This window comes from Rhynchophorus ferrugineus, unplaced genomic scaffold (genome assembly GCF_030347505.1).
Source record: "Rhynchophorus ferrugineus isolate W39M unplaced genomic scaffold, kcgeb_rfMv2 rfM4, whole genome shotgun sequence".
NCBI lineage: Eukaryota > Metazoa > Arthropoda > Insecta > Coleoptera > Curculionidae > Rhynchophorus > Rhynchophorus ferrugineus.
In genome coordinates, this window is record NW_027472583.1 from 59,682,238 (window position 1) to 59,707,025 (window position 24,788).

At 34.5% G+C, this 24,788-nt stretch overlaps 1 protein-coding gene across 1 annotated transcript in view; it reads left to right on the forward strand.

Annotated features, from left to right (window-relative positions):
- The first annotated feature begins 5,573 nt into the window (after positions 1–5,573).
- The window catches only part of LOC143195740 (peptidyl-alpha-hydroxyglycine alpha-amidating lyase 2), a 34,108-nt gene continuing 14,893 nt past the window's right edge, over positions 5,574–24,788 (forward strand). The window contains exons 1-2 of the mRNA XM_076403173.1: positions 5,574–5,632; positions 5,760–6,051. Coding sequence (XP_076259288.1) covers positions 5,574–5,632; positions 5,760–6,051 — 351 coding nt within the window. The remainder of the gene's footprint in view (positions 5,633–5,759; positions 6,052–24,788) is intronic.

Genomic DNA, 24,788 nt, shown 5'->3' on the forward strand with positions numbered 1-24,788 from the left:
ATGACTATAATGGGGCAGATACACATAAAATGTATTGAAATAGTTAAATATGTCACTTATATACAAAGAGTTTTTGTATATAATTAGTTACTAGTTTTCACTCTTTCATCTTATAACATCAAGTATATACTGTAAAAAAATGACTTTAAATAACAGAGGAATTATGCTCTTTGAAAAGTAGCCTGCTTTGTTTTTTTGTATTACACAGGTTTTATTTAATAAGGTGAATGCGACATGGAGTAAATTAATGTATATGTGAGCTATTAAAGCGCTTTTTTATTTTAAGTTGCCTTTATGTATAGGGTTTGACTATAGAGTAACAGAGATGCAAGTCTATAGGGGACTCTGGCGCAAAGTATTGCTTTGCCCAACATCCAGAGGTCGCATAATTGGCCATTCAAGTAATTTGATTGGTTAATTTAAATCTCCATTACAGGCACCTGTAAGAAAAATATTTTACTGTGAAGACATTTGATTGGCTCATTAGTAATGCTTGGCACGTGACAGTTTTGAGGTTATGTTTCATTGACCAATGAAATTTAAATAAAAAACCATTTTTGTTCTGAAATAAATTTATTAAATAAAATTCAATTAAATATAAATATATGTCAAAGTAAATAAATATAAATATTATCGATAACATCGATAACAATAAACATAATAAATACGAAAGGAAAATGTAGGATAAAATATCCTACATTTTCCTTTCGAATTGCTTTTTGTTAAAATCTCTTAAGCACCACCTCTATGTTATTACCAATTTCGATTTGAGATTTTTGATTGACTGATTTCGAATCTATAGATATAATGACTATTCTGTTATCCATGCCATTTTCCTTATTTGCTCCTTCTGCTTATCTGCTTCTCACTGTGTGTCTTTTTGGTATGTTTTTTCTAATTTTTCGTCCTGCAATTTAATCAGAGTCTTCTCTCCCTGAGCACTAGCTACATTATCTGCAAAAGAATTAGTCCCCATTATCTTCTCATACACATATACCAAATGCACATGCTTACACAAAGTATTCTTTATCGTATACTCTGGACAGCTACAGACGTACCTACACCCACAAATCTTACACACTCTGCAATACAAAGTTTTACAACTATTCTGGCAGATATGATTGATATTTACATCGTATAATTTGTTGTAATATTTGACCTGAAATTTGCCTGACTTTTGTTGAACTTTATGTATTAATAATTATACGATCCTGATAGATAGTAGAGTTTGATCTTTCAATATTTAAAATCCTTTTTCAAATTATCAAGTTTACCAGATGATCTAACGAATCTAACAGTTTTTCAACTGACACCCTAGGATACCTTCTTAGTGTATTTGTTTTTAATACATTGTTCAAAGATATCTGTAAAATCAGAAAGTTTATACAAACATGACCATATTTCATTTTTACCTTTACCGTAGTCTTCAATTACATATTATTTAATATAAAAATATACCCTTTGTTCCATAACACTCAACAAAATTAGTGTTACAGAATGATGATATTTTACTAATAATTCGTAACTTATACACTTATTTTCACAATATCTGCCACTAATTTCGCCTATAAAATAATTGTATTTCCTCAACAAAATGTAGATAAAAAATTAACCTAAAAGTGACTTCTAACCACAACTGTGGGAAACAACAAGGCGTATATAGAAAAGGACGCGTAGTTGTGAAAACTGTCAGGCTAGATTAGAACAAGTGCGCATGTGCAGTTTTAGACAATCGAAACTTGTATAGGCATGAATGTATAGATTTTTTACTGTCGTCTGTTCGGTTGCACGTTCGAACTTATCAGACAGCATTGTTTATCTTTTTAATTAAAATAAAATAAGAAGGAATGCAGGAATGAAGGAATGAAGGATAAAATTCGAGCGGAAAAACATTAAACATCTTGATAACGTATGTACAAAACTACTTTGGATAGACTATAGAAAATTTTGATAGAGATAACAGGTCAATTGAAATTTGCTTTTAAATAGGCCTCAGTTTCGTCGATCACCTCTTCATTCAACGAAAATTTCTTCCCAGCGAGCATTCATTTGAGATCTGAGAGCAGGAAATAGCTGCTGGGGGCCAGATCTGGAGAATACGGTGGACGAGGAAGCAATTCGAAGCCCAATTCATGGATTTTTGACACGGTGCATTATCCTGGTGAAGCAGCACTTTCTTATTTCAAATGCGGTCGTTTCTTAGCGATTTTGTCCTTCAAACGGTCCAAAAATGCTATGTAATTAATTAATGCGCATCCCAAAATACAGATGCCATGGCCTTGCCAGCCGACTGTTGTGTTTTTCTACGCTTTGGAGCGGGTTTATCGTGTGCTGTCCACTCGGATGTCTGTCGATTGGACCTCGGAGTGAAATGATGGTCACATATCGATGCAAAAATTCGGGTTTATTACGCTTGATCATCTTCAAACACTGCTCCGAATCATCAACTCGTCCTTGTTTTTGGTCAAAAGTGAGGTCACGCGGCATCCACTTTACACAGAGCTTTGTTATACCCAAATGTTCGTGAATGATAAGATGTACACGTTCAGTTGATATTTTTATAGTGTCTGCTATTTCATTCATTTTCAATTTACGGCCACCCAGAATAATTTTGCGGATTTTCTTAATGTTTTCGTAGGTAACAACCTCTTTTGGGCGTCCACTGCGTTCGCTGTCTTCGGTGCTCATTTCACTACGTCTAAAGCGTACCAATCGTTGATGGGTGATTTTCCTAGGGCAGTGTCCGGAAACTCGGCATCAAGCCAAGTATTTTTTTCCCTTCAAAAAGCAATAAAATATTCGCGCAACACGCGAAATTCCTTTTTATCCATTTTTTCACAATAACAAAAGTTGCTTCACTCAAAATGCTATAATTCACAAACTAATGATCCGACAGCTGTCAAATTTATACACGCATCTTTTGAGGGTTAGGGCTAACTAAAAAACGTATGGATTTGTAGGAATGTTCGTCGGGTCGGTCGGTCGGTCGAAATGTGTGGCTGCCGCTGCGATAATTTGTCAGAACACTCACTACTATCTTTGGAAGGAATTTGCACGGGAACTAAAAACACTGGTTGAATCAAAGTTGTTTATTTCAACTTACGATTGATACATGTGGTCGATGGGAGGATTGACAGGATATTAGGTTAAGGTGAAGGAAGTACGGTAGCGCTGTGGAAGTGGTACTGTTACAGGGGGACGGTGATAAGAAAGAGAGCGAGACGTCGTCGTGATGGCCTTTTATACTCCAGAACTGCATGGTACCAATCCACCGGCGTTGCCAACCTTTGTAGTTGTTGATGGTGAATTGGTGGTGGCCTAAAGGGTCGTGGCGGTCGCCACAGATTTAATTCTAGTAGCGCCATCTATGTGATGGGCCTAGGACTTTTCAATTGACCTGTTACAAAACTAAAAATTTCATTAAAATATGAGATTGTGAAGCTATACAAACCCTCAAACGTATAAATTAATGAATTAATCTGGCTATATATCATGGCCATCAAGAACGACATAAAATTGACAAACATTCCGCATAATAAACTGGCAAAACAAATATTATTATATGACTGATTTACTCTTATTATATTTATCGATAAGTACTCCCCCGTTATCTCTCAATAAACATTTCATGCCGTTATTAAAATGATAATGAACGTAATTCCTAATAAAGACCGTCTGGATGGCAATTTTTCCCACTTAGGAGTGTTCAAGTTCGAGCCCGGTTTTAAATGTTTTGTTTTTTTCTGCTCGAACGAAGACTTATTAACGTCGCAGCGTTCGGTTTCTACGTTGCAGTGACGTAATTATTAGCGAAATGAAGAGATATAAATACATTAAAATTTGATAGTCGAAATCATTTTGGTTTAAGGAGAAATAAAGTGATGTTATCGATGTCAATTTTTTCGGACGTGATCTTATCTTAAAGGCAACCATATACGACATTAATTGACGTATATATTTTTTTAAATGTGTTCGAAATAGAAAAGAAGATTAAATGAATTGATAAAGTTGGGAGTCAAAAAAAGGTGTGTTTTGATTTGATGAAAACGACACCTGGAAGTGTAAAATGATTGAGTAATATGCGCTACAAATAAATAAATTCGAACAACTAGGAATAGCCATCAAATCGGTGACACAAGCAGACTTGGTGGCGCAATGATTAAGTCCTCCTACTGTTGCGATAGTCGCGGGTTTGACTCCTGCTGGGACATGGATGTCCTTTACATATTGCCTTTATAGGCAATGGTGGAAAATCCGACCAAGGAATAACCATCCTAGTCACGCCAGTAATCAGACTGGTTAAGACCGAAAGTTTTCTGGGATGGTCTCTAAGTTGGTCACTGGCTAGTCCGTAGGCAAGGACCGTGGTTCGAAGTCTTCTTAAATTGAAAATTTAGGGATTAATCTTTATAATTAAGCAACACAGTTGTACGCCTGTACACCTGCCAGATTGTGATCTTACAAATTAAGCGTCTGTAGATGATTTACGTACAATAGAAACGATGAATAATCTACCGTATAATAGTTGGAGCTGGCAACGCGTTGTCCGAAGCTTAAAAAATGTGTTTATATATTTTGTTTCGTCGATCTTGACCTGATGCCGAGTTTCCGGACATTGCCCCAGAAAGACCAACCATCAAGGATCGGTATGCTAAATATAGACGTGGTGAAATGAGCACCGAAGACGGTGAACGCAGTGAACGAACAAAAGAGGTTGTTACCGACGAAAACATTAAAAAATCCACAAAATGACTTTGAATGACCGTAAATTGGAATTGAATGAAATAGCAGACACTCTAGAAATATCAACTGAACGTGTACATCATATCGTTCACGAATATTTGGGTGTGAGAAAGGTCTATGCAAAGTGGGTGCCGCGCAAGCTCACTTTTGACCAAAAACAACGACGAGATGATAATTCGGAGCACTGTTTGAAGAAGATCTAACGCAATAAACCCGAGTTTTTGCATTAATATGTAACAATGGATGAAACGTGGCTCCATCGTTTCACTCCGAAGTCCAATCGACAGTCATCCGAGTAGACTCCACATGATGAACCGGCTCCAAAGCGTGGGAAAACGCAACAGTCGGCTGGCACGATTATGGCGTCTGTATTTTGAAATGCGCATGGAATCATTTTCATTGACAACCTTGAAAATTTAAGGACCATCAACAGCGACTATTACATAGCGTTATTGGGCCGTTTGAAGGACGAAATCGCCGAAAAACGGCCGCATTTGAAGAAAAAGAAAGTGTTGCTTCACCAAGACAATGCACCGTGTCACAAATCAGTGAAAACGATGGCAAAAATCCATGAATTGGGCTTCGAATTGCTTCCTCATCTACCTTATTCTCCAGATCTGGGCCCCAACGACTATTTCCTGTTCTCAGATCTCAAAAGAATGCTCGCTGAGAAGAAATTTTCGTCGGATGAAGAGGTGATCGCCGAAACTGAGGCTTATATTGAACACATACATACGAAAGCTGAATTTGTATATGAAGAAATATTTATATATATATTTATATTTATCAGTAGACTGATACCCTCAACGGTTCTTTGCAAAACGATTGAAATGGGGACATTATTCAACAAAAAGCAACGGGAGAAAACGAACCTGGGTTACTATTTCATGCAAATAATAATTATGCTTAAAAAAATAGGATAATTCCCATCCTGGACTCGACTCGATTCGAATTCGGAAAAAGGAGACATGACCGACAAATCCCGACGCGTGTGACGACCCGCCGACCCGAGGAAGAGCCGCCACCCGTACCGTCAAGGTCATCCTTTCTCCATGCGCGTCGCCTAATCCCCAGGTCCTTCCAATCGATGCCGATCAGTCCGACTACGACTACGGCGCCGCTCTCTCAGTTCCCTCGCTGGTCATGGCCCACTCGAACGGCCACCTCTGCGTCCTGGCGCTCTTGTACGGTTGTATTGGGCTGGCGGTGAAGGCAGTGCCTCTGGAATATGCACCAGCCGACCTCGACGGGGACACGATCTACAACGAGGTCCAACAATTGTTGGCCTTAAACAGGGCGGTCAGACAAGTGAGTGTTCATTTCAGAATAGATGCCAGAAATGTTAATTATAGTGTCATTATTTAGTGTAGTATTAAAATGAACGTAATAAGCGAATAACAAATTGTAAGTGTTTTGTTATGCAATTTAGGATTACACGACTCTACGAAAAAATGTTCGTTCTTTGTCCTGAAATTTATTTTATGATGTTTCTCTTAGTTATGAACGAAAACGAAATACCCTTTTTTGGTATAAAGTTTGCTTTTGTAATAGTTATAGTAATAATACTCTTATTTGATTTTTTAATTTTAATTATTTTTAATATATTTAAAAATACCGCGCGATCAGTGTGAGGTTGAAACGTTCACACAACGCGACAGATGGCACTAGAGTGATAAACAACGATCAGGTGTTTTGTACAAATCTACAATACCTTAAAATGTCGTCGCGAAAGTGTAAATATGATGCTGATGCATTTAGTTATATATGTGGCCAATTTATTAAATTTCGAGATGTAAAATACGAATTAAATACATCTCACGTTCCCTGTGAAGTCTACGAAGCATATTTTATCTGTCCTGTTCGGAATCAAGACAATACATGGGCTCTATATGTTGCTTGTAATAATTGTAAAAGATGTTTGGAAGGTAATCAGCAAATTTTAATTAAATGGTGAATTAAATATAATAGACATATTAAATATTATTTCTATTTAAACAATTTGCTGAAAAACTGAATAAAACCTCAGACGCTTTTGAATACTTGTGGAAATTTTTTTCGAAATTATCAGAAGCAAAGGTTAAGGCTGGGGTTTTTGTTGGTTCGCAAGTCAGATAGATTTTCGCCGATGAAACATTTCCAAAGTTTCTGAATCGTACTCAAAAAGCGAGATGAAACAGTTTAAAAGCAGTCGTTTCTCTATTTTTAGGAAATAACAAAGCTGAAATCTATAAAAAGCTAGTTGAAAATATGTTAAAAAGAGTTAAGCCCATGGGCTGCAAGATGTCATTAAAAGTTTATATGTTGCATGCTCATTTAGATAAATTCAAAAACAACGTTATCAAGGCTAATACAATGAAAACATGATGGGAGACTATATTTGGTTTCATTTTCAATTAAAAATTAACATCACAGATTTTGAAAAATATCGTTCAAGCGGTTTCCTAAATAAAAAAGCTAACTTTTTCGTGCCATATATTGTTTTTTTCATCTAATTACGGCCTAAAGAATTGGAATTTAATGATTTAAAGTCAAAGCCAAATTTTGTGTTGACCCGTGTTATATTCCACATTCTACTATAACATATACCTAACATATAACATGTTCTGTTGCAAGTATTATCAAAGAGCTATAACACTTCGATATTGACATGACAATGGAGTCTTCTTATGTCTTGTTGCAATTCTCTTGATTTCCTGAGTGACGGTCGGTATCTGAAGACGTTGTTCTTGCAAATTATGTTTCATTTATATCCACATCGGTTTTATAATTTGATTACACAATAAATATTTCTTGTATATGGTTAATTAAGATTTCCTTCCCATTAACCCTTATTTTTTATAATATTTCAGATCATTCATTCAATCAATTCATTCATTTTTGTTATTGTATGAGTAGCTTGAATATATGTAGCTTATATATAAAGAATAAATAAATTTCTTGTGTTATATTGTAACTGGTGATAAAAAGAGGAAGGTATTTAGTCTTGAAGAAATAGAGATATAATCAATAAGTGGTGTTCAAAGATCAGCTAAAATTGGGCTAAATTATCATAGCTGTCCACTGCTGACTAATGAATAAATTAAATAAAAAATTATTGGGAAAGACAAACAATTATTGACACCCTATCGCAAAATTATCAATATATAGGATATAGGATAGGATATATATATATATATATATATATATATATATATATATATATATATATATATATATATATATATATATATATATATATATATATATAATCTATCTACAAAGAGACAGCTATTGATAATTTACAAGTTTTTTACGCGGAACTTACTTACGAACAACTATAGCACACTTAGATAAAAAATAGAATAATTGATCCGTATTTTTAATTTTTATTCAACTAATGTGTGTTTTAGACAATACCGATAACTCCATTTGATAGCGTTCCATATAGGTTTTTAACATAATGTTGATCTCACTTGTTCCACATATTTGGGATAACATTGTTTAATAGCCGGCTTGGTTGGCGCAGTGGTAAAGTCGACAGGACGATCCACCTACAGTTACGATAGTCACGGGTTCGAATCCTGCTGGGGCATGGACGTAAATTTATGTATGTGATTGTTTAATATTTGTGATTGTCCTGAGCCTTGAAGAGTGTAAAATCCGACAAGGGTAATGATCCTAGTCATGTCATGATGTTTTCTGGGATGATTTCTAAGTTGGTCACTCGCCAGTCGGAAGGCTTAATGCCGAGGACCGTGGTTCGGAGCCCACGTTAAACTGTAGGTCTAGTCCAGATAAACACCTAGTTGGTAAAAGGAGACTTTAAAATAAAGAAAAAACATTATTTGATTGTTCAATATTGTTAAATTGTTTACCATTTCAGTGTACACCAGGTGCTAGTTCTTAAATTTTAATTTAATTTTTTTTAATGAGTTTCGCAGTATAAACTGACAAATTCTGTTCTATATTTGTCTCACTCAGACTGTAATTTTCCCAAAAATGAATTATAATTTGTCTTTACTTGAAACCGTATAGCAGCCCATCACATAACATTAACTCCACCCAACTACTTAAGACTTAAAATCATTTCATCTTTTCTTAAATAAACTTAATAATATTGTTAATTTTAACATAATTTTATCGCGGACTGTATTTATTACATAAAAATTTGTTATATTAATGTCATAATCAAGATACGCATTTCTAATTTGGCTATATAAAAACATTACCACTCATTATACACGAAGCTATTTTAAATGAAACTAATACTAGTCCATAGCGTTTTTTAAAATATAGTCTTAATATGACTAATCGGTATTAAAATATAAAAATTTATCAAGTGTTATGCCATCAACTAACTGTTTTAATATCGTGGAATATCACGTTAACTATAAACAAAATTCCGACAGTTGCGTAAAAGTAATGGTAATCATATTGGCAATATTAGTTTACATTAATTGGTAACAGTATATGTTGTTTAATTTTATCTGTTAATACTATATGCGAACCTACTTAAAAGTATAGAGTTTAGTACGCTTTTTATCAAACTTGTTGATACTGGCTATTCATTAGGAATGTTGACTATTTTATATTGTTTATTTATTTAGAAATTATATGTTAAAAATTTATTAAAATATTTATTAATAAGATGATACTTGAAAAGGACTAAGATACTAAAAATATATTAGATTCTTTCTTTGAAAGAGGACATTAACTTAATCCAGATATTAGAAATATCAAAAGGTTAAAGACTTCGTTAGAGATTTTGGATTCATTGCTGTTGATGCTGATAAGAATTTTTGAACTATTCGAGCTGTCTCTTCGTCTACGTCAATTTTTTTAGTTCCACTGCCTTTTTCAACTATTAGTTGATCTATGCGAGGTTCAGCAGTATTATTGAAACTTCATGTCCTAAACCGAGTGAAACCAATCCTGTTAGTGTCATTCATTTAAATAATAGCATCAATATGTCATACCTTCAGGCCTTTGTGAATATTCTCATTTTTAACATTCATTTTCATTTTTAACATTCATTTTTATTTATAACATTCAGAAATCCATGACTTATTTTAGCTTTGATATATAACAAAATTTTAGTATAAATAAAATAATGAAACAAAAATTTTATAAAATATAATTTATTATCGAAGGACTTAAACTACAGTTAACTAAACAGCTACAACATCTATCTCTTTTTTTATTAATCTCCTAGAACGTCAACAATGTGCCCTTGGGCAATGAGTATTATTATATGATTTCAATTATATAATATAACTATCATGACATGTAGGACATCACTTCAGTAAGTGATACTGTACAACTTAGGATCTAAATGTTATTCTAGATAATATTCTAACTTATTTTAAAGTCTATCCTAACTTATTCTAAAAACTATTCTAGCTTATTTTAGAGGTTATTAAATCTCACTCTATGTGTCTATTAATTAGTTAGTATGGCAGTTTGTGTTTGAGTCTACGAACTTCACTATCATCGCGCACATTTAACTGTTTTGCGAGTGCACTGGATGCACTAATAGTCTTTCAGAGTACTTCTCACTAATACTCCGAATCACTCTCGTTATGGGTTTTATAGGGATATCATGCTGAATCAGTTTGTTAGACACGTAATATTGGGCATCGACGATGACTCGCAACACTTTATTCTGGAACCTCTGGAGGATATCTATGTCAGATTTGCTAGTAGTACCCCACAGTTCAATACCATAGGTCTAAAAGGGCTTAAGTATTGACTTATACAGCAAAACCTTATTATCTAATGATAATTTAGATTTACACCCTATCAGCCAATACATTTGATTTAGTTTAACCTCAAGCTGCTTGCATTTTGTAATCTCTTTTTAAATAGAATAGAATGAAAAGGAAAATATTGTCTGGTATAAAACGAATTTACAAATTTCAAAAGGCAATACATTACATTTTAATGACGTGAGTTCACTGTTATTGTGAATAGACTATAAACCTGTTATAATAAAAGACCGTTATTATATTCTGTTTAGTTACTATACCGCCATCTATCAAGTACCTTTATAAACAGCGATTTAACGAAAGCGCCATCTGAACAACACTCTTGTACCTCAGTTTAAATAACATTTTCTTGTGATCAAAACCGCACCCGGAGGAAGGAGACACCTGGCCGTCACAGGAACCGAATCTGGGCCGTCGCCGGACGCGGTACCGAAACAGTACCGACACCGGTACTTTTTGTTTCGGTTCGCGTGGCCGTGGTTCGTCCGATGGATGATGAGGCATCAGCTGCAGCAGCGACCGTGCAAAGTCAAACGTTCCTCGACAATGGAACGTAGCGGTTGAATACGGTACCGCGGTACTCGTTGTTCTCGACCGGGCGGGCTATGAACAAATATGAAACGAGAGTATGTCATAGCAACGGGCACGCTGACTTTCTTTGCGGTTCTGATTGTGGTATTGAAATTAGTTGACGTGGTAAGTGTGTAATAGTCTTTAAAATATGCGTTTATTAGTATCGATTATAGTTAATTAAACATATGTTATTAATACAAAATTCGGATAATAATTGTTCATATATTCAACTTTAAAAAAAAGCTTTTTAAGATGTCTCTTTTTGACATTTCCCTTCATAAAATTACTCCAGAAATTTGGTGAAGTCCATCAAACACTTTTAGAAAATAACGCGATTGAATTAAGCTATAGCTCAGATTAACACACTATACAAGTTCATGTGGTATGGTTTGCTTCAATCTTCTGATTTCCTACGTGTTTCCCAGTAGCTGCATTGCTTCCACGTTGATGTGGTTTAGCAACCTTATTTTATGTTTTAAGGCAAAATATTTCTTGGATAACTTACGTAACGATAAGCATTTATAATCGTAGAACTTTCTTTTGGCAGTGTTGGATTACTAGTTGATTATTTGTATTAAGGTCAAATTGCCTTCATGACTGACTAGATACACTAATCTTTTTAATTTTAGATTAAGTTGAGAGTATCTTATTACTGACCAATAGATCTGCTTGATTTTGAGCCCGATGTGCACTGCGTTTTGTCTCAAAATGAATATTGAATGAATTGTAACACTAATCAGACAAAAACCCGGCTCAAACCCTCTAAAAACGTGCATAAGACTTGGCAGTCATGAATAAACTTCAGTTGCAATAAAATGATTCTCAGTGAATTCGTGTGGTTGCTATTTTCCCTCCTTTTAGATCTTTCCATCAAATGTGAACATCATATCAAGTGCTAAACTATCTCAAAGTTCTTTGAGAATTTGAACTAGGTTCTCGTCTACTAGATCTTGCAACTCGTCATCGTCTTTATAACATTTAAATATTGATAAAAAAAAGTTGATGACAAGAGTAATTAATGTTGGAATTCAATGAAAGTATTATTGATATTTTAATAGATATTGGATTTCATAGAAAGGTAAATATTAGTTAACAAAATAATATTGAAATTTCAAACTTAGAAACGTATTAAAGACCAAGAAATCCCCAAGGTTTTCGTGTCCACCATCTTATTAAATTTATTCATGGACTACCTGCCCATGGGAAATAAAATAAAGATGACACTGTCCAAATTTTGGATAGACTGCAGCTCCAGCTTCATCGATGGTGGAATATTGGTATATCTGGACCTAATAATGATCTGATATGTTTCTACTTCGATTGCGGCTTGTGATTTATTACCATTTATTGAATGGATTCTCGTAAGGGATACTATATACGTCTACAACTGTAGTGTAGAAACTGTAAGTTTAACCACGATATATATGGTTTTACTGGAAACAAAAAGCGTGAATATTTTTTTTTTTTTTTTTTTATTTTTTTTTTTTTTTTATAATTATATACATTGTTACTAGTCGTTGCCGACTAACCTACAATTTGTCCTTATAATAGCTTAAATCTAGGTATATATCTAATAGGACTCATCAGTCCTACATAGTCTCTAACATAATAATAATTGTTTTAACACTTTGAGTTTTTTCTAATGCACCTCACTGCACTACACTACAACACACTACACAAGTTCAAATGGTTTGGTCCTTTTGAGTCTGCGTCCGGTTTTGGTGTTGTCCAAGAGTTGTAATACTTCGAAATTAACATGAGAGTGAAGTCTCTCCTCATGTCTCTTTGCAATTCTTTTAATTTCTTGATTGACAGTCGGTATCTGAAGATCTCGATGTAAATAAATGGTCCGGTAATATCTGGGTGCACCTACGATGCTTCTTAGGACTTTGTTCTGGAAAACTTGTATTAGATTTATGTTGCTTTTTGCGGAACATCCCCATAATTGTATTCCGTATGTCCATATAGGTTTTAATATTTGTTTATATAGAAGTAATTTATTATGTATAGTTAATTGAGATTTTCTTCCAATTAGCCAATACATTTTTCTATATTTTAACTCAAGTTCTTTTCTTTTCTTTTTGACATGATCCTTCCACCGTAGTTTTGCATCAAGTGTCATTCCGAGATACTTAGCATTATTGCTGTATGGTATGACAGTGTGGTTTATGGTCAATGGTGTAAGCGCGGCCTGTTTATAGGTGAATTGAACATGCACAGATTTGTTTTGGTTAATTTGTATTTTCCAGATTTGGGTCCATTTATTTATAGCGTCAGTAGCCTGTTGTAGGTTTCTGGTTGCATCTTCGCTATTGTTTGCGACAGCAAGAATAGCAGTATCATCAGCAAATGTAGCCATTGTAATGTTTTCGATTTGTGGTATATCACATGTATAAAGTAGGTACAGAATTGGCCCCAGTACACTTCCTTGTGGTACACCTGCTTTAGCTTCTTTTATTGTAGAGTAAGCTTCCTCTTGTTTCACTCTAAACATTCTGGCTGTGATGTAGGATTTTAATAGTTCGGTGTGTTGCTTCGGTAATATTTTCTGTAGCTTATGGACGAGGCCTTTGTGCCATACCTTGTCGAAAGCTTGTGCTACATCTAAGAATACAGCTGAGCATACTTTATTATCTTCATAGGCTTTTTCAATAACATCTGTTATTCTATGCACTTGATCAATCGTTGAATGTTTGGTAATAAACCCAAACTGGTGTGTTGGTATTAGGTTTTTTCTCTCTATAATTGGTTTTAATCTTTTCAAGAGGAGCTTTTCAAATACCTTAGCTATCATCGGTAACAGTGAGATAGGTCGATAAGCTTTTATATCATTTGGTGATTTTCCAGGTTTTGGAACCATTATTATTTCAGCCATTTTCCAAACGTCTGGGACATATTTCAGTCGAAATGCTGCATTGATTAAGTTAGTGAGCTTTATAATACCCTTTCTTGGCAGATTGTGCAGCAATTGCCCTGTTATTAAATCATAGCCTGGTGATTTATTTGGCTTGATGTTTGTTTTAATAACGTTGGTGACTTCTTTCGGAGTTGTTAATTGAATTGTCGAATTTTCGCCGTCTATGTCCGGTAAAGTATGTTCAATTTCACTTTCGTTTGGTTTGAAAGTTTTCTCTAAATGGTCAGCGAATGCTTCTGCTTTCTCCAGGTTGCTGCGTGCCCAACTTCCATGCATGTTTCTTATCGGAGGACTATGTAGACAGGATCGTTTTAGGTATTTAGTGGCTTTCCAGAGCGAATAGTCTGTGTTCTTGTCGTCTGTTAAATTTCGTAGATAGTTATTTATGGAATTGTTTTTAATTTCCAAAATTTCCCTCTTCAACCTTTGTGTTATGTTGTTTAAGATATTCTTATTTTCAGGTGTTCTATTTTGCTGCCATTTTTTCCGTAGTTTTCGTTTTTCAGCTACCATTTCCTTGATTTCTTTCGGGTAATTTATTCCTTTGGTTGAAGTTTTAATTTCTGGAGTGTTATTCCAAGCAGCCTGTTGGATGTCTGCAACGAATTTTTCGGTTTCATAATTTAATTGGTCTTCTGTCTTAAGGGGAACATTTAGTTGAATTCGATTGTTTATTTCTTCAACAAATCCTTCCCAGTCTGTCCTCTTGTTGGTTAATGTTGGATTTTGTTGTTTTCTTATAATGTTTTCACTCAGCGTCAAAATCACAGGTGTGTGATCTGAACTTAAGTCAAAATTTTCTTCAACTTCCATGTAGTTAGTGGTTATGTTTCTAGCTATAAAGAAGTCTAACAGGTCTGGATTTTTCTCTGGATCGGTAGGCCAATAAGTTGGTTTTCCTGTCGACATGTAACTGCACCCTAGCTCAGCAGCTGCTTTATGTAATTCATTACCTTTAGTTGTCGTCATTCTAGATCCCCATCTTGTATTTTTAGCATTGAAATCACCACCGATTATAAATTTTTCTCCTAGGTTGTTTAGAACATTCAAGTAATTTTCTTTTTTTTGGTTGTATCTTGGAGGGCTATATATGGAAGCTAATGTAACCCTGTATTTGCTAGATATAACAGTTACTGCCGTTACCTGATTTTCTGCTAAACTGAGTCCGGGTTCTTGATGATGGCATATATTATTTTTTATTATTATTGCACTTCCTCCTCTTGCTGTGTTAGCTGGATGAATGGTGTGGTAAAAGTGATATCCTCTAAATTTAATAAAGGATTCCTTTGTCAAATGGGTTTCAGATATTAAGCAAATATCTATTTTTTGCAATTCTAGGAATACTTGTAGGTCAGCGTGATGTTTCTGAATCCCATTAGCATTCCAAATTGCGATGCGGATGTCTTTACTTGCCATTTTTAGTTCTTGAGGCCACCGCCCTATTGTTTTCGAGTTTAAGTAATCTTTCAGAAAACGATTCAATAATCTTTTCCTGGTTGTCCAGCTTTGCTATAAGTTTCAATAGCAGTTCGTTGGTTGTAACGTCTTCTTTTTTTGTTTCTTTTTGAGCGGTTTGGTTTATGCTTTGAGCATAGGTCATTTCATCGTTGACTTCGTTGTACATTTTTGGTTGTTTATTTTGAGTCACTGTTTTTTGCTCTTTAGCCTGACTGATTTTATTTCTTCTCTCTTGGAATGTTTTCGCAACTACGCATCCTCTGTAGCTTGCTGGATGCGCTTCATTGCAATTCGCACATTTCGCTTTTGTTCCTTTGGGTTTTTTGCATTCTCCCGTGATGTGTTTTCCTGAGCATTTTACACACCTTGGTTCCCTTTTACAGAATTTTTGTGTGTGCCCATGTAATTGGCATCTCTTGCACTGTGGCACAAGATTTGCCTTTCTAAGAGGTTCTATTTTTACTTCGACTCCTAGAATTTGTTTAATTTCATAAATTGCTTTTATGTCCGTGTTATGTTGGAATGATAACATAAACAGTGGTAAAGGCTTCTTCTGGACAACTATTTCTCCATTGTTATTTTTATTTCGTTCTTTTTTCAGGATATTTGTGACGTCAGTACATTTAAGTCCATTTTTTATTAACTCTTCCACTATTTTAGTAGTTTTAGCTGTCGGTGGAAGCCCTCTTGCCATTACTTTAATGTCTCTGGTTTGCTTATCTTCATACGAGTGCCATTGTAATTTTAGGAATTCCAAGCACTCAGCAATTTTCGTAAAAGTTTTACGACATTCGGCGTTTAATTTGATTTGTCCATTGTTTAATGTTGTTGCTCTAAATAGTATATTATTTGTTTTCATTGTTTCATATAGCAAGTCAAAGTCTGTGACATTACTTACTATAATTGGAGGTGGTCTCGGCACTTTTATTTCTTTATTCAATTCTTGTGCTTTAATGGTTTTTGGTTGTTGTGGTGAAGCTTCAGGTGTATAGTTTGCTTTTCGTTTCTTATTTCTTTTAACTGTTATCCAGCCTACTTCTTTTTGCAATTCTTCCTCGTCTGTTTCATAGTTTACAGGCAATTTGTTTTCAGTGCACTGGTTCACTACGGGAATGCTAGTTGGATTGTATGTGTTTTGGTTTTTTATTAGGAGTTGTAGTGCATCTAATTGTTTTTGCATATTTGTTAGTGCAATTTCCAGATTCCGTCGGGCTGTTTTTTCGTTAATATACGCATTATAGAGAGCTTGCTCATTTTGCGTTCTCTTATGGTTTTCTTGACAAAAGATTTGATTCTGTTGTGCCAGATGAGCTTCACCTGACGTTGAGGATTGTGTTTCCATCTCATTTAGTCTCTGGTTCTCTCTATCAATCATTTTTATTTAATGAATAGTTTAATTCACGTTTTTACAAAAATTTCAGTACCGGTATTTGTTTCAGAACCGTTATATCGCCGCATTTGTGGTACAGATGATGCACCTCCGACCCTTAACAGCCCCCAAAATTTTACCTTTGTTACTTTATTGCAGTGACCATCGTTTTAAACACATTTTCACTAAACATTTAACGCGCAGTTTTAACACTGTTATTGTCGTCACGGTTTTTACTTATTTTTTAAAATCGCATTTGTGGCACAGGTAGTACACTTTCAAATTTATTACACTGACCGTCGCTCCAAACACGTCTTTACTCTACGAAGGTCGAACGACAACTCAGCGTGAATATAACGATAGGATTATAGCAGAAACTGGACGATGTAAAAAAATAAAATTTTTGTCCAATTTTGTCAGTATAAAATTTCTTGCTTTTGATTTATAATTTCTTTTCCATATTTATATTACAAATAGCAGGCTAATACTCCTACAGGAGAATATTATTAACGAGTGGTGAATTAAATATGTTAAATAACTATTTACAACGTGGGCCAAAAGTCCCGCTACCATTTTAATTGGCTATAACTTTGTTCAAAGAAACGTTAAGTAAGTTTAGTTTTTATAGAAAGTTTATTTGGTCTTTACATTTTTTTTTCGTTCTAAGTGGTGACCACGATTCACCATGCAACTTTCGGCTCTTTTTAAGGCATTTTCCATGACATCCTGCGACAGCTGAGGCTGAATTTCGTCAATTTCGTGATTAATATTTTCTTTAAGATATTGAATCATTTGTGGCTTGTTCACATAAACTTATTATTTTAAAAAGCCGCATAAGAGAAAGTATGGTGCTGTTAAATCCGGAGATCTTGGATTTGGATTGAACAGCCTTGGTTGGCCATGCTAAATCGTCACTTCGCGAAATTAGTCTTTCAATAATTGAATTGTTGAATGAGCTGTGTGTGCTGTGGCCCCATCTTGCTGAAACCACATGTCCTCTAGTCCTTGCTCTTCCGTTTCGGGCACAAGAAAATTTCGAATCATGTCTTGGTACCGTTCAGCCATAACAGTAACTTAAACCCCTTGGTCATTTTCAAAAAATAGGGACCAATGGTGTTTCCAGCATGAATACCACACCATGCAGTTATTTTTAGTAGATGCAATGATGTTTCATGAATTAATTGAGGATTCTGTGTTCCCCAAAACTGACTGTTCTGTTTATTGACGTGGCCACTGAGAATAAAATAGGCTTCATTGCTCATAATTAATTTAGATGAAAAATTTTCACTTTCACCAGACAGACAGATAAAATTTGGACCTCTATACGATACAACGGTTAAAGCGAAACTGAGCTAAACGTCTCCAAGATAGCGAGCAATCAAAATGGTAGCCGGACTTTTGCACCACCCTAAACCTTAGTAACCTTAACTTAACGAAACTTGAATAACATTCTCCGAAGCTCCACAAAAATAATATTCATGGAGTGTTTTCTGCAGTCAAGCATGGGGAAACTTTCGTTGAGATTAGGGTGATAATATCGTAGAATTTAGCTGGTTCTCTTATTCACATCACTAGTCGGATGTCAGATGATCGTATTATTTCGTCCATATCCCTAGGATTGCTAGAAATTACCAATAAGAGTTCAAGAAGATGAATATTTTGTGTACATTAGGCAACGGTTTTAATGTTTATGTAAAACAGAACATTATATAATCGCAGATAAATAAGAAACAACAAGAAAAACCCACGAGTTACGCTAATATTTTAACTAAAAGGTCATATTGAATAATGAGTAAATTTTTCGTATATATCAGTAAGTTTCTAAATATACTAATGCTGGTTGATTATAATCTAGTTCTAATCGATAGTAATCCGATATTCACTTCACATTTTATAAAATAAAATTGATATTGGGTGTTCAAAATTAGAACAATTTAAGGAAGAAAAATCTACTCTTAATAAGTAACAATTTCAATATTTTAGAAAATTCAACGACGTATTTAATTGGTCAGTGTGCCTTTATATCCGGGATTTTTTTAATTCACTAACCTTGGATTTTATTACGCATTCAAGTGGTAAAAGAACTTATTTAACATTTTTTAAAACCATCACTAATTACAGTATTTTTAGCTATACTATCTAGTAATATCTTTTATACAAAAACGATTTTAGTTGTTTATTCGATCGATGGGAAATGTTTTGATGATATTGGTGAGATGCGATTGATTGACCTTTCTATTATTTTTAGTCCTCGTATTTATAAACAATAAATTACTGGTTCGAGGTGTTAAAAGTGGCTAACCTTGAATGCTGAAACTTCGTTGACTGGCTTTATGACGCTGACTGATAACGGAGATCAACGACTTTATAACTAGAGTATCCTCGTTTCATTTATTTTAGTTTACCGTAACATATTTATTAACAGTTAAAATGATAATATTGCCCAGTTTTGCAAAAAAAATCTAGATGTTTAAGTTTTGTGACATAATTTTCACATTTGTGCTAAATCCGAAAATCAGTTCCTTTTTGTGATAGGACAAAACATTTCTTGATAATTGGGGCAGCTATGTTAAACAAATTGATACATTAAAATAAGAGAGATATTCTTGAAAAATACTATTTTATTTACAAGTCATTAGAGAAACATTTTTTTTATCTAATAACAGGTCAATTGAAACTACTACCGTCCTTTTGAAGGACGAAATCGCCGATCAACGGCCGCATTTGAAGAAAAAAAAAGTGCTGCTTCACCAAGACAATGCACTGTGTCACAAATTAGTGAAAACGATGATTGATTAATTCAAAAAGTCCCCAGGCTACCATTGTAAAACACATTTTTTGGCAAAATTTGTTTTTTTATTCAACATAATTTCCCTCAAGTGTGATACACTGATTATAGCGACCCTACAACTTTTTGATACCATTTTAGTAGTACGATTTGTCCTTTGCTTCAAAATAGGCCCCAGTTTCGGCGATCACCTCTTCATTCGACGAAAATTTCCTCCCAGCGAGCATTCTTTTGAGATCTGAGAACAGGAAATAGTCGCTAGGGGCCAGATCTGGAGAGTACGGTGGATGAGGAAGCAGTTCGAAGCCAAATTCACGAATTTTTGCCATCGTTTTCACTGACTTGTGACATGGTACATTGTCTTGGTGAAGCAACACTTTCTTTTTCTTCAAATGCGTCCGTTTTTCGGCTATTTTGTCCCTCAAACTGTCCAATAACGCTATGTAATAGTCGCTGCTGATGGTCCTTCCTTTTTCAAGGTTGTCAATGAAAATTATTTTGTGCGCATCCCAAAATATAGACGCCATAACCTTGCCAGCCGACTGTTGCGTTTTCCCAGGCTTTGGTTCATCGTGTGCAATCCACTCGGATGACTCTCGATTAGACTTCGGAGTAAAATAATGGACCAATGTTTCATCCATTGTCACATATCGACGCAAAAACTCGGGTTCTCGACATCTTCAAACATTGCTCCGAATCATTAACCCGTCGTTGTTGTTGATCAAGAGTGAGCTCGCGCGGAACCCATTTTGCATAGTGCTTTCTCGTACCCAAATATTCTTGAATGATATGATGTAGACGTTCAGTTAATATTTTTAGAGTGTCTGCTATTTCATTCAATTTCAATTTACAATCATTCAAAATCATTTTGTGGATTTTTGAAATATTTTCGTCGGAAACAACCTCTTTTGGGCGTCCACTGCGTTCACCGTCGTCGGTGCATATTTCACCACGTCTGAACTTAGCATACCAATCCTTGAAGGTTGATTTTTTTGGGGCGGAAACTCAGCATTAAGCTTAGTTTTCGCTCCAATTGTATTTTTGCCTTCAAAAAGCAATATTTTGTCAACAGGTGAAATTCCTTTTTATCCATTTTTTTCACAGCAACAAAAGTTGCTTCACTCAAAATGCTATAATTCACAAATTAATGATCCAACAGCTGTCAAATTTATACACGCATCTTTTGAGGGTTACGGTTAAAAGGCATATGGATTTAATTCTACTAGCGCCATCTATGTGTCAGGCCGGATACTTTTCATTTGACCTGTTTTTCCAATTAGGAAACATCCAAGTTTTTAGAAACACACATTTTTTTAGTTAAAAAATAAAAATATTTTGTATAAAGCATATTTCCAAATATCCTCTCGATGTATACGTCTTCATTCAAGCGATATAGATTCCGTTTTAATTATACTTTTAAATTTAGTAACGTTGATCTTTGACTCGTGTATAATTTTAGCTACAAACGGAGAGTATTTCGCGCATAATTTGACTGAAATTGCCGCGATAATACATACATATGTTCGGAATTATCGATGTGTATTAATTGAGGTCATAAATATTCAAGAATATTATTAACGCGTTATCTGGTCATTGATGAGCCGTGGTAATTAGCAGCAGGCTTTTTAAAAGGCTTTAATCGATACATAAAGAAAATTGATTATTTGTTCGTGATGAATATTGATGAATGCTCCCGATACTGTTTGTTTAAGAGACTTTTATGTAATTGTTTGAAAGATTGTAGAGTGGTTTAAAATAATTTTTAACGTCGGGAACTATCGACTGAAAACAGTCGAAACCGTCGATAGTCGCAAAACAGTCGATAGTTAAAGAACTACTAAAGCAAGTGAAAATAGTAATTACTATTTTCGGTCAAATGCACCATTCGACTCTTTTTTTTTTCAATTCGTGATGACAGACGAAGATGTATGAACCCTTTCCTGTATAAATTGTGAGAGAGGATAGGACGGAGATAATTTCTTGGAGTAGTTAACTTTATATGTGCTTATATTTTACAACGGTAGTATAAACGAGACGGATATATATATATATATATATATATATATATATATATATATATATATATCCCGTAAATACTAAATAAAAATTAAATATATAATAATCATAAAAAAAACTAATCCATGACATAATTAAAAATGATCGCACAGTAACTACTAGGGCTTTATTATATATTAAATTAACAAAAATCGAGAGAGTAATCCAAATATTACCTATTATTGCCATAAAAACAGTCAAAAGTATTTTACTATTTATCATTCACTATTTTAATCTTTTTACCTTATTACATCAACAATCTTGAAAAATATCGTTCCAAAATGCTGCTATATTAATATACAACATATTGTTATTTACAAGCAAACTACCAAAAAAATCATAAAACTACATATATTACACATAAATCTATGTAAGCATAAATTAAGTATATTTTTGTTAAGGTCGCGGTTAGGATGACAGAGCCAGGACGTTAAAAATCAGTCGAATGAAAGTAGTAAAACCAAAAATCGTAACTAAAAGTACACGATTGAAACAGTCAATAGTAAATAGTAACAAAATCAGTTGGACCGAAAATAGCGACTGAAAAAAGTCGACTGAAACAGTCACTGGTAAAAAGTATTAAAAACAGTTGAACCAAAATTAGCTACTGAAACAGTCTATAGTAAAAAGTAGTCAGTTACTAAACACAAAAAGTAATCTTCTGTTATACTTATATTGTTACCCAAGCAAGGCGTGTGTAGGATTAATACATCAGTATGTATTTCCCAAGTAAAAATTAAATTAGATTACTTGAACTAAAATTAAGTGTAAACACTCACACACTATAACATTTCGTATAGTTCGATTCGTTTCAATCTTCTAATTTCTTGCATATTATTCGGTAGCTGTATTGCTTCCACGTTGCTGTCATTTAGTAATCGTCATTCATATTTTGGGCAACATTTTGGATAACTTCGTAGATCTATTTGTGGTGACGTCAGATCTCTTCTTCTTTACCATATGGAGCGGACTGGACCAACTGGATGATGATTGTTTAATTATTCCTTCATTCTCAATTTTTTTAATTTCTTTTCTCGAATATTTTTGTTTGTGGGGTGATAGCCTTGTGGTTCTTGCGTGTGTTGGTGGTGCGTCTCGATGTGATGCATTGTAACTGTATTTACACAATCTTCTAATGGTCGGATGAAGTTTAGAAATTTGGCGTGGATTTTACTGAACGTATCCCCCCTTTCCATTATGCTGACTACACATGTTTTCCTAGTTGTTCTATTGCACTTAGTGAATGTCTGGTTTGAAGGGTTATTAGTCTGTTCCCAATATAGGATCCGTGACATCAGCTATTATGAAAATCCAGTCGAGTGTTCTTCCCAGGCCTAATGGTAGTTTAATTGTGCTATAAGTGGCGATCTTCGATCCGTTAGCAGAAAATAGGTTAAAATTGGGATTATATGCTCCCTTGTACTTGTTTCTTGGTACAATGCTTTGAGTTCCGTTCCTGTATCGACTAAAAACTTTATATTTTGGTTTCTGTCAATAATGTTTAGGCGGCGCGGTGTCTTGGGAACCCTGTACGCCGCATTTATTGAGGCCCCTTTGAGTTTTCGCAGTACCTACAGGACTGAACACATTTCTTGGCTTTTTGTTTATATGTTTCATGATACTAACAAATATCTAATTGATGTCTCCTGCTATATACTTTCTTAGGTATTTGATTGTTAGGCCGTACTGCTTTTTCATTGATCCTTGTTCCTGCATGGTCTGGATTGTTGATATTTCGTTGGTTCATTGGATTCGGTCTGCTAATTCTGCTAACTATTCAGGATCTTCGTCTCTTGTTACAATCACTGCTCTCGCGTTTTGTGGTAATTGTTCCAACCGGTGGATTTTCAGAATGTTTTCTGATATATTTCCTTCATTTAAAATTTGTAGTCTGTGTAACAATTGTGAGGATGTAACGGGATGCCCCCACTAACTTGCGTATCTTGTTAGTTTGCGAGATCGCAAACGGTTTTATCAATCTATGTTTTAATGTCTCGTATGTATTAGTGCCTGGTGGTTTTCGAATTATATCTATTACCTCACTTAAGACATCGTGATTTAAGCTTGCGATAGTATAGTCGAATTTGATCCGTCCTGAACTGAGCCTTTATTCTGTAGAACCACGTTTCCGATTCTGTTTTTCAGCAGATTTTGGATGTATTGTACTGTCCTCCATTTTTGTTTCGAATTTGAAGAAATGAAAGAAACAATGTTTCCTTTAACACATTATTACTAACACTAACTATGATACAACTATTATTATACATTATACTAACTATTATACGAAAATGTATGAATGTTGAATTGTTGAATGGATGATTGTTGATTAAACGTATATTGTGTGAGCGTCGAATACTGAGCTCCATTGTCTGTTTTTCCGCGTCACCTTGATCGGTCGGTCGTTTGTGTCTGTGGCCAGTTCGCGATAAGAAGAAGAGACCTGCTCTCACCACACATTCGAGGTTATAGTGTAGTTCTTTGTTGCGATAAGAATTGGTAATTAATCGAAGAATTTTATTTTGGCAACGTTGCATAGGTTTGATGATCTAGTTGAACCTCATGTTACCATTTCATGTGTCCAAATGGGCTTGAAAATTGACTGATAAACCAATCTGTTTGATTTTAGATCAGGTTGGGAGTATAGTCCGACTATTTAATGCAGTTTTTTGATTTTGAGTCTGATATGCTTTGTTTTTTGTCTAAGTGGATATGAAAAATGGCTAAGAACATTAATATATTTCAATAATTTCTTATTAAATCTTTATCTGGCGCTCAGAGAGGTTGTTGTAAATATAAACGTTACTGTGATTGTTGTCAAGCAGCGGCTGTCCTGATCTCGGATATTGTTAGCTTTCTGTTCTTCAGATTGTTCCGTAAAATTTTAATCCATGAGCTTATAATCCATTCATTTAATCCATAGTTTCAAACTTCAAGAAATAGATCGTTGTAATTTTGGAAAAAGTTGGGAAATAGTTGGGAAATTTAAAATATTAATTGCTGCATCACATTAGCATGTGAAGCGTGATTATCTTGAAAAACATGATATGTTTATTACTTTTAGTGGTTGAACAATTTGCCTAGTGGGCAATGCGTGGATTAATCCTACTGTATTATGTATTACGTTGTACTTTACTCACTTTA